This window comes from Rhincodon typus, chromosome 40 (genome assembly GCF_021869965.1).
Source record: "Rhincodon typus isolate 14 chromosome 40, sRhiTyp1.1, whole genome shotgun sequence".
Taxonomy (NCBI): Eukaryota; Metazoa; Chordata; class Chondrichthyes; order Orectolobiformes; family Rhincodontidae; genus Rhincodon; species Rhincodon typus.
Genome location: NC_063371.1, coordinates 3,199,338 through 3,210,961, shown reverse-complemented (window position 1 = coordinate 3,210,961; position 11,624 = coordinate 3,199,338). Strand labels below are relative to the sequence as shown.

The following is an 11,624-nucleotide window of genomic DNA, read 5'->3' as shown; positions in this document are numbered from 1 at the left end:
ACCCTAACCTGCACTTCCCTGGGCACTATGGGTAATTTAGCACGGCCCATCCACCCTAACCTGCACTTCCCTGGGCACTATGGGTAATTTAGCACGGCCAATCCACCCTAACCCGCACATCCCTGGGCACTATGGGGTAATATAGCACGGCCCATCCACCCTAACCCGCACATCCCTGGACAGTATGGGTAATTTAGCACGGCCAATCCACCCTAACCCGCACATCGCTGGACACTATGGGTAATTTAGCATGGCCCATCCACCCTAACCTGCACATCTTTGGAGGAAACAAGAGCACCCAGAGGAAACACACACAGACACGGGGAGAATGTGCAAACTCTACACACAGACAGTTGCCCCGAGGGTGGAATCGAACCTGGGTCCCTGGCACCATGAGGCAGCAGTGCTGACCTCTGACCCCACCACGCAAAGTGTAGGTATGTAAAGACTGGTTCCAGTTCTATCCTTCGTGGACTATCTTTCGGGAACACAACAGCAGATGACCGACTTCTTTTTTTAAACACTTCTGCAACCGCTTTCGAAACACTGCTACCTCATCCAGAGTACTGGATCCAATTTCTGCACCCAACCTCAGGAAGGACATTACGGCACGGCAGGAAAGGTCTGACCAGATGGCTCTGGGGGCTGAGAAAGGGTCAGAATACAAGGACGAGAAGGTTGAGGGGAGATTTGATTGCAAAACTGCAAAATGATCAGGACATAGAACAAAGAGATCCAGGGGTGCGGGTACATAGTTCCTTGAAAGTGGCGTCACAGGTAGACAGGGCGGTGTAGAAGGCATTTGGTACACAGTTCTGAGGAAGGGTCACCGGACCCGAAACGTTAACTCTGATTTCTCTTCACACATGTTGCCAGACCTGCTGAGATTTTCCAGCAACTTATATTTGTGTTTGTAATTTACAGCATCCGCAGTTCATTCAGTTTTCGTTTGGTACGCTTGCCTTCATTGGTCAGCGCATTGAGTATAGGAGTTAGGAGGTCATGTCGCGGCAGTACAGGACACTTTTGGAATACTGCGTTCAATTCTGGTCTCCCTGCTATAGAAAGGATAGTATTAACCTAGAAAGAGTGCAGAAAAGATTTACTAGGATGCTACCTGGACTGGAAGGTTTGAGTTAGGAGGAGAGTCTGGGACTTTTTTTTTTCCCTGGAGCGTTGGAAGCTGAAGGGTGACCTTATAGAGGTTCATAAAATCATGAGGGGCATAGATAATGCAGATACCCAACAGCTTTTCCCCAGGGTAGGGGAGTGTAAAACTAGAGGGCATAAGTGAGAAGGGACAGATACAAAAGGGTCCAGAGGGGTAATATTTTCACACAGAGGGTGGTGAGTGTCTGGAACGGGTTGCCAGAGGTAGAGGCGAGTTACAATTTTGTCATTTGCGAAACATTTGGACAGGTACACGGATGGGATAGGTATGGAGGGATATGGACCAAACGCAGGCGAATGGGACTCGATCAATTGTGAAAACTGGGCCTGTTTCCATGCTGTAGACCTCTAGGACTCTGCCTTTAGTTGGGGGAATAAACTGGTGGGCTCCGGGGGGGGTTTATTCGCTCGGGGGTTTTAAAAGGAAAAACGGGGTGGGGGGGGGTGGGGATGGAGACATTCACAGGGAAGGAACAGTTGGGGGTCAGGGTGGAGTGCAGGTTATTTGGACAGCTCATGGTAAGCAGTTGCGCTAAAGGGCACAACGCCTCCTTTATGCCATTGTGATACCACCCAGCTTTAGCGATGGTCCAGCTGAGTAGATGCCAAGACACAGCCTGTGCGTGTGGTGGTGGGGTTAGGCAAGGCTCTGGAAACGGAGGTGGTGGGGGGGTGGTGGGATTCCTCTCGGACTGGATCCCAGGGATCTCGTGGGCCGAGGCAGATCCGTGTTGCATCAGTGGACCGGGAATATCTGGGGATTCGGCCCGCGTACGGGGACAATTTAAAACAGTGACAGTTTTCCCCCGGGATGCCAACAGCCAGGTGGTTTGGTGGGGGGTGGGAGGAATGCTCAGGGCTCCTGGCCTGTTTGTTTGCGACCAGCAGCAAGAGCTGGGAACCTGGTTCGATTCCCCACACAGCTCCACCTTTGTCTCTGAACAGAAGTAGACGTTAAAACGAAGTGACAGTGGAGTTAGTGTCCGTACAACTTCCTGCCAAGTCAGATCCTTTCTCCGACAAGGTTTCTCTGTCTCCCGGTACTGTATGTTTCTCCATCTTAGCTGACCCGTTACATTGCGTTGTTGAGTGGGCTATTTTGTCTTCAACAGATCCCTTGTAGCCAAAGTTATGAAAGCAACGGTCCACGTATGTGTTATCTGGCAGGGGCTCCTTCATAGTGTCTTGTTGCAGCAATGCAGCAGTATTAATGCCTGGTCCTGGGAATATAAAAGCAGATTGTTGTTGAAACGGGAAATGTTTTGGTCTACACCCAACTGCATCAATTTAATTTAGCTCAATGTGACGGGCTGCACTTTGGGAAAGGCAAATCAGGGCAGGACTTATACACGTAATGGTAAGGTCCTGGGGAGTGTTGGTGAACAAAGAGACCTTGAGGTGCAGGTTCATAGTTCCTTGAAAGTGGAGTTGCAGGTAGACAGGGCGGTGAAGAAGGTGTTTGGTACGCTTGCCTTTATTGGTCAGTGCGTTGAGTATAGGAGTTGGGAGGGTCATGTTGCGGCTGTACAGGACATTGGTTAGGGCCACTTTTGGAATACTGCGTTCAATTCTGGTCTCCCTGCTATAGGAAGGATGTTGTGAGACTTGAAAAGGGTTCAGAAAAGATTTACAAGGATGCTGGAGGCTTCGAGCTGTAGAAAGGGATTGGGGCTACTTTCCCTGGAACGTCGGAGGCTGAGGGGTGAGCTTATAGAAGTTTATACAATCATGAGGGGCATAGAAAGGGTGAACAGACAAGGTCTTTTCCCCAGGGTAGGGGAATCTAAAACTAGAGGGGCATAGGTATAAGGTGAGAGGGGAAAGATATAAAAGGGACCTGAGGGGCAACTTTTTCACACAGAGGGTGGTGCGTGTATGGAACAAGCTGCCAGAGGAAGTGGTGGAAGCTGGTACAATTACAACATTTATGGATGGATACATGAATGGTAAGGGTTTAGAGGAATATGAGCCAAATGCTGGCAAATGGGACTAGATTCATTTAGGATATCTGGTTGACATGGACGCGTTGGACTGAAGGGTCTGTTTCGGTGCTGTACAGCTCTATGAATCTATTACTAAGTCCAATGCTAACATAATCATCCAATTGATCAGCCTTTGTAGCCTTCAGCATTAAATATAGAATTACACAAAGCATACTTAGCCTCTGAATTTAATGTTACAGCTATACAAGACTTTAGTTAGGCCGCTTTTGGAATATTGGGTGCAGTTCTGGTCACCACACTACCAAAAGGACGGGGACGATTTGGAGAGAGGGTCTGACCAGAATGTCGCCTGGTCTGGATGGTTTTAATTATGAGGAGAGGTCGCATAGACTCGGATTGTTTTCTCCAGAAAGACGGAGGCTATGGGGCAACTGGATAGAGGCATACATAGGGTGGATTGTCAGAGGCTATTTTCCCAGGGTGGAAAGTTCAGCTACAACAGGGCACTGGTTCAAGGCGAGAGGGGAATGCTTAGGGGAGAAGTTTCGGGAAAATTTTTCACCCAGAGGGTGGGGGGGGCGCCTGGTACGCACTGCCAGCGGGTGTGGTGGAAGCAGGCACGTTAGCAACATCTTGACAGTCATAGGGTCACACAGCACGGAAACAGACCTTCGGCCCAACCAGTCCATGCTGAATATAATCCCAAACTAAACTAGTCCTACCTGCCTGCTCCTGGCCCGTATCCCTCTAAACCTTTCCCTATTCATGTACTTATCCAAATGTCTTTTAAATGTTGCAACTATGCCCACATCCACCACTTCCTCAGGAAGTTCATTCCACACACGAACCACCCCCTCTGTGTAAAAAGTTTGCCCCTCATGTCCTTTTTAAACCTTTCTCCTCCCACCTTAAAAAATATACTCCCTGGTCTTGAAATCCCCCACCCTAGGGAAAAGACACCTACCATTAACCTTATCTAAACCCCTCATGATTTTGTAAACCTCTATTAGGTCAACTCTCAACCTCCTACGCATCAGCAAAAAAACTCCAGCTCTATCCAGCTTCTCTTTACAACTCAAACCTTCCATTCCCAGCAACATCCTCTTCTGACCCCTCTCCAGCTTAATAATATGCTTCCTATAACAGGGAGACCGGACTGGGAGGTGAACAGAGGGATGGAAACTGCGAATGGTTAATAAGAAAGAGGGTCTAAATGAGGATTAGGAATCAGTGCAGCTTTGGTATTTATATAATCTTCTAAATTAATCTAGTTCCATTTCCCTCTAAACCAAATTGTATTTGAACGTCCAACTAACTTCTGGAAATTGTCCCCCCTCCACCTCCTCCGAAGCGTCAAGGCCAACACGTTTCACATCCACCACTCACCAACGGCTGCCTTTTGCTCCCTCGGCCCTCCATTCACCGTGAACCATACTCACCAAAGTAGCTGAGGAGTACAGGCAGGAAGACCAGGCCATGAACGAGGCCCAGTAAGGTGATCACCAGGTTGAGGCGGAAGAAGAAGACCTGGATGAGTTGCGACTGAGCGAAGTACAGGACAATAATCCCGGGAAGGTTGGTCATCGCCACGCCTGCAAAGACCTGAGGGAGGGGAGGTAGAATCAATTGTGAAGCTTTGACGGCAGTGGACGGAGGTTAAGTCGAGAGGTCGCCATCTCTGCTGACCCCACAGCGAGTCATCCTCAATCCCAGAGGCCTCGGCGAGCTGGTGGCTCAGCCCTCTGCCCTAGGCCCAAAAACCACACAACACGTGCCCCCTCCCATCCCCCGACATGACGCTATGGGACCGCAGCCCCTACCTACCGCGCTGCCCATGGTGTAAGTGGCCTCCTTTGCACGTTCCACCTTATTCTTCTTGGTGCTGACGGCGAAGGAGCGCGTGAGGTGAGAGACAAACTCCACGGAAATGCCGACTGCCTGGAGGGGTTGTTGGGGGGGTGGGTGGAAAGAACAGATGTCAAAATGAGACCTCGGTAGGAGGGGGGTTGGGGGAAGAAGTACCAGGAGTTGCCGGGGTTGGGGAGGGAGAGGCCGTAGAAAGTCAGGACTCGTGGCATTGCCAGTCACCACCTCACAGAGAGGGCCGATAGCGACGACAAACTGGCACAGCAGCAATTTTATAAACCCATGTCCCGTCTTCAGAAAGAGGTTCAATGCAGGGACGTGTGAGGCAAAGCACTCTGGTTGGAAGAACGTTGAAAGAGAATATTAAAAAGGGGTGTACAAGGGCGGGCATGGGGGTCAGTAGTTAGCACTGCTGCCTCACGGTGCCAGGGACTTGGATTCAATTCCACTCCCAGGGCAACTGTCTGTGTGGAGTTTGCACGTTCTCCCCCATGTCTCCAATTTCCGGGCGCTCTGGTTTCCTTCCCACAGTCCAAGGATGTGCAGGTTAGGGTGGATGGGCCGTGCTAAATAACCCATAGTGCCCAGGGACGTGCCGGTTAGGGTGGATTGGCCGTGCTAAATTACCCATAGTGCCCAGGGACGTGCGGGTTAGGGTGGATTGGCCGTGCTAAATTACACATAGTGCCCAGGGATGTGCGGGTTAGGGTGGATTGGCCATGCTAAATTACCCATAGTGCCCAGGGACATGCAGGTTAGAGTGGATCGGCCATGCTAAATTACCCATAGTGCCCAGGGATGCGCAGGTTAGGGTGGATGGGCCATGCTAAATTACCCATAGTGCCCAGGGACATGCAGGTTAGGGTGGATTGGCCGTGCTAAATTACCCATAGTGCTCAGGGACGTGCAGGTTAGGGTGGATTGGCCGTGCTAAATTACCCATAGTGCCCAGGGACGTGCGGGTTAGAGTGGGTTGGCCGTGCTAAATTACCCATAGTGCCCAGGGACGTGCGGGTTAGAGTGGATTGGCCGTGCTAAATTACCCATAGTGCCCAGGGACGTGCGGGTTAGGGTGGTTTGGCCGTGCTAAATTACCCATAGTGCCCAGGGACGTGCAGGTTAGGGTGGTTTGGCCGTGCTAAATTACCCATAGTGCCCAGGGACGTGCAGGTTAGGGTGGATTGGCCATGGGAAATTGCCCCCTGGTTTGCAGGTTAGGTGGGTTAGCCATTCAGAAATGCAGGGTTACAGGGATAGTGCACCACTTTACAGGAAAGATGGGAACGCATTGGAGAGAGAGCACGTAAGCAATATACAAGGATGCTTCCAGGGATGAGGAGCATCAGCGATGAGGATAGATTGTAGAAGTTGGGACTGTTCTCCTTGGAGAGGAGAGGGGATCTGATTTTCAAAATCAGGAGCGGGGACTGGACAGAGTGGAGAGGGAGAAGCAGTTCCTGTTTGTAAAAAGAAGAGGGGAAATAGAATTAAAACGATGGCAAACGAAGCAAGGGTGCAAGAGAACTTTCTCACCGAGCGAGCGGTTACGGTGTGGAATGCACTGCCTGGAAACATGGGGGAGGCAGGCTCAACGGACGCATTGGAGAGGGGCATCAAGGGAGGAATGGCACGCAGGGAAGTGCGGGCGATTTTGTAACGGTTTGCAAACCGTAGATTTTGTTTTTAGGAGTGGTCTTACTTTACGAGCAGCTGTGACCCCTGCCCAATTCAGTGCGGGAAGCAGGGTGGTGGGACAGGCTGGAATTGTTGCCCTTGATGGGCCTTTTGGAGAGTCCGAATGGCGAGAGAGAGACAAAACGTGGTCACGCGCCGAAGACTGCGAGTCCCTCACCGTCACGAGATTGATGAGGGACACGGCGTTGTACTGAATGTCCCACAGGGTCATCACCCCGACTGTGTCCACAATAATCATCATGATGGTGATCAGGTTCAGGAATCCCGAGTGAATGTCCATTCCCAGCAGGATGCAGCAGACCACAAACGTTGGGATCAGGCACAGTCCAATGTTGAAGAGACCCTCATTCACTATCGTCAGGTACTGCTCGTAATATACATAGGTAATCCTGTGATCCAGAGAGACGGACACAACACTCTCAAGTGATGTCCCCCATCGGCTCAGAGGCTGGGAATCCCGCAGCAAGTAATCCCCCAACTCTCCCCCCATCCCCCCCCCGCCCACCAAAGCTTGTCCAACCATTGACAAATCAGGAGTGTGATGGAATACCCTCCACTTGCCCCGGATGGGGGCAGCTCCAACAACACTGGAGAAGCTCGACACCATCCAGGGACAAAGCAGCCCCCTGCTCGATTGGCCCCACATCCACAAACATCCCACTCCCCCCCCACCACCGACGCTCAGTAACAGCAGCGTGTACCGTCCACAAGATGCACCGCAGCAAGGCTCCTCAGACAGCACCTTCCACACCCACGACCCAATTCCATTGAGATTGAAAAGGCACATAAGGGGCAAATTTTTTCATGCAGAGGGTGGTGCGTGTATGGAATGAGCTGCCAGAGGAAGTGGTGGAGGCTGGTACAATGACAACGTTTAAAAGGCATCTGGACGGGTACATGGATAGGAAGGCTTTAGAGGGATATGGGCCAAATGCTGGCAAATGGGACTAGATTGATTTGGGACATCTGGTCAGCACGGATGAGTAGGACCGAAGGGTCTGTTTCCATGCTGTACAACTCCATGATTGTATAAGGGAGTACTCAGTGAATAGGCAGGACTCCAAGATGCTGAAGGCAACCGCATGAGTTAATTGGGTGGTTAAGATACAGGACAATTTATCAGTCGTGGTATAGGTTATGAGAGCAGGGAGGTTAACGTTGGAGCTGGACAGGACTTTGGTGAAGCCACAGCTGTGTGCAGGTCTGGTCCCCGCACTATAGGAAGGATGGGATTGTACCAGAGTGGGGGGCAGAGGGAGATTCACCACGATGTTGCCCGGGATGGAGCAGTTTCACGATGGAGAGAGGCTGGATAAGCTCGGGTTGTTTTCTTTGGAGCAGGGAAGGCCGAGGGAGGCGGCCTAGTAGAGATGTGCAAGATTATGAGGGACAATGGATGGGGAAGGGGAAATAGAAAGCAGCTGAGTTGAAGGAGGGCTCACGACTGTAAAGTTAAAGGCAGGAGGTTGAGATGGGATTTGAGGAAATCAGTCGTCACCCAGTGGGAGGTGGGGGTCTGGACTGTCCTGCCTGCGAAGTGGGAGTTAGATCATAGATCGTAGAAAATAATAGAATCCCTACAGTGCGGAAAGAGTTGAGGCGGGAAACCTGACAGCCTTTAAAAGATGAGCACTTGAGGTGTCCCAACTTTCAAGGCTTTGGGCCTAGTGCGGGAAAGTGGGACGGGTGCATTTTTTGGCGGGAGAGGCATGACGGGCCGAAGGGTGTCCGCTGAACTGTATGATGCGTTCAGTCTGGGTAAATCGAACACGGCGAACGTCCATCGCATAATCAAACACAGAACGATGGAGCCCACCTCACTATCAACAGCAGGAGTGACGGTACAGAGAGGGTGTTACCTCAGGCTTGAACCTCGAATGGAAACTCACGTGTAGGGGAAGACTTCAAAGTTTGGATCAGTTCCCGGGACTTCCCTGGTACTCTTTGTGATGTTGGCAGCAATCTCACGGGCTACCTTCAGAGCAGCAGTGTATTCTTGTGAATTTTTCAGTGGAGTGTGGTAAGCCATGAATCTGGAGGCTGAGCAGCAAAAACGCGTCTGAGGTTATACATTTCCCTTGTAAATCTTTTCTGAACCCTTTTCAAGTTTCACAACATCATTCCTATAGCAGGGAGACCAGAACTGAACGCAGTATTCCAAAAGCGGCCTAACCAATGTCCTGTACAGCCGCAACATGACCCTCCCAACTCCTATACTCAATGCACTGACCAATAAAGGCAAACGTACCAAACACCTTCTTCACCGCCCTGTCTACCTGCGACTCCACTTTCAAGGAACTATGAACCTGCACCTCAAGGTCTCTTTGCTCAGCAACACTCCCCAGGACCTTACCATTACGTGTATAAGTCCTGCCCTAATGTGCCTTTCCCAAAGTGCAGCCCCTCACATTGAGCTAAATTAAACTCCATCCACATTTCTGGGATTAAGGCTTGTGAAACGGTTACAGTAGAGGAGGAGTCCCTTTCGTTCATTGTACCTGTGCTGGGAGGTGGACCGAGGTCAGGGTCCCATCATGTGAATGTCAAAAGACTGTCACATCCATCTCATTGGAAATCAAAGCTGTCACTGTATTTTTAAAAAATATGAATCGTTCATAGGACGCGAGTTATCAGTAGCTGGGCCAGCATGAGTCGCTCCTAATTGCCCCCCGCCTTGAGAAGGTGGGGGTGAACCACTGCAGTCCATGTGGTGTAGAGACCTCCACACAGTGCCCTCAGGGAGGGAGTTCCAGGATTCTGACCCAGCGACGCTGAAGGAACGGCCAATATATTTCCAAGTCGGTGACGGTGAGGGGCTCGGAGGGTGAACTTGCAGGGGGTGCTGTTCCCATGTACCTGCTGCCCCTTGTCCTTCTGGATGGAAGTGGGTCGTGGGTTTGGAAGGTGCTGTCTGAGGGGCCTCGGTGAGTTGCTGCAGCGCATCTTGTAGATGGTACACACTGCTGTTTCTGAGCGTCGGTGGTGGTGGGGGAGTGGGATGTTTGTGGATGTGGTGCCAATCGCGCGGGGGGCTGCTTTGTCCCTGGATGGTGTCGAGCTTCTCGAGTGTTGTTGGAGCTGCCCCCATCCGGGGCAAGTGGGGAGTATTCCATCACATTCCTGTCTTGTGCCTTGTCGATGGTGGGACAGGCTTTGGGAGGGAGTGAGGAGGGGAGTTACTCGCTACAGGATTCCCAGCCTCTGACCTGCTCTTGTAGCTGCTGTGTTTATGTGGGGCTGGTCCTGTTCAGTTTGTGGTCAATGGTAACCCCCAGGATGTTGATAGTGAGGTGGGGATTCAGTGATGGGAACACCATTGAATGTCAAGGGGGCGATGGTTAGATTCTCTCTCGTTGGAGATGGTCACTGCCTGGCATTTCAGATTTGTGTTCTTTATTTTGATCTCTGCTGCCTATTTGCCCGCTATTTTTCATTTCTAGATGTTTCCACGGCCTGGGAGTGGGGGTGGGGGACACAGGTTCTGCAAAAGACGCGTTCTGCTTTACCAACGAACATCTTCCCGAGCACTCACCCAAGATTGTGCCATTCGGGTCTCTTTTCACCGCATTTCCGTAAGCTCCCAGACCCCTGGAAAAGAAAAGGTCCTCTTTATCGTAAAAAGAACGTAGAATGTGCTAACAGTTACCTGACATTGCCACCCTGCTCAACCCGATCACAGACATTTCCAAGTCCTGACTCCCTCCTTACATAGAGTCATAGAGTCACACAGCACGAAAACAGGCCCTTCGGTCCAACCGGTCCATGCTGGCCATAATCCCAAACTAAACTAGTCCCACCTGCCTGCTCCTGGCCCATATCCCTCCAAACCTTTCCTATCCATGCACTTATCCAAATGTCTTTTAAACATTGTAACTGTACCCACACCTACCACTTCCTTTGGAAGTTCATTCCACACACGAACCACTCTCTGTAGAAAAAAAAGTTGCCCTTCATGTCTTTTAAATCTCTCCTCTCACCTTTAAAATGTGCCCCCTAGTCTTGAAATCCCCCACCCTAGAGAAAGGACCATTCACCCTCTCTATGCCCCTCATGATTTTATAAACTTCTATAAGGTCACCTCTCAACCTCCAGTGAAAAAAGTCCCAGCCTCTCCTTATAACTCCAACCCTCCATTCCCGGCAACATCCTGGTAAATCTCTTCTGAACCCTCTCCAGCTTAATAATATCCTTCCTATAACAGGGAGACCAGAACTGAACACAGTGCTCCAGAAGAGGCCTCACCAATGTCCTGTACAACCTCAACATGACGTCCCCAACTCTCTGAGGAGGTTCAGAAATTCAGCAAAATTTTACATTAGCCATTCTTACAATTGTGAAAAATCAGAGGTGGTACTGTGCTTATAGAAGGCTTCAGCGCACAAGGCATAGAGTTTATAGATTTCATCTCATCACCCAAGGTTAATTGGCATAGAATGCCGACAGTGTGGAAGCAGGCCATTCAGCCCATCGAGTCCACACTGACCCACTGAAGAGCTTTCCGCCCAGACCCACCCCTATCCCTGCAGCCCTGCATTTCCCCATATCTAATCCACCCTAACCTGTACATCCCTGGGCACTATGGGTAATTTAGCACGGCCAATCCACCCTAACCTGCACATCCCTGGGCACTATGAGTAATTTAGCACGGCCAATCCACCCTAACCTGCACATCCCTGGGTACTATGGGTAATTTAGCACGGCCAATCCACCCTAACCTGCACATCCCTGTGCACTATGGGTAATTTAGCATGGCCAATCCACCCTAACCAGCACATCCCTGGGCACTATGGGTAATTTAGCACGGCCAATCCACCCTAATCTGCACATCCCTGGGCACTATGGGTAATTTAGCATGGCCAATCCACCCTAACCTGCACATCCCTGGGCACTATGGGTAATTTAACACGGCCAATCCACCCTAACCTGCACATCCCTGGGCACTATGGGTAA

At 50.8% G+C, this 11,624-nt stretch overlaps 1 protein-coding gene across 1 annotated transcript in view; it reads right to left on the bottom strand.

Annotated features, from left to right (window-relative positions):
• Positions 1-1,616: 1,616 nt before the first annotated feature.
• npc1l1 (NPC1-like 1) overlaps positions 1,617-11,624 on the bottom strand; it is a 36,210-nt gene continuing 26,202 nt past the window's right edge. The window contains 6 exon segments of the mRNA XM_048618491.1: positions 1,617-2,390; positions 4,553-4,715; positions 4,938-5,051; positions 6,832-7,063; positions 8,564-8,714; positions 10,207-10,262. Coding sequence (XP_048474448.1) covers positions 2,125-2,390; positions 4,553-4,715; positions 4,938-5,051; positions 6,832-7,063; positions 8,564-8,714; positions 10,207-10,262 — 982 coding nt within the window. The 3' untranslated portion in view covers positions 1,617-2,124.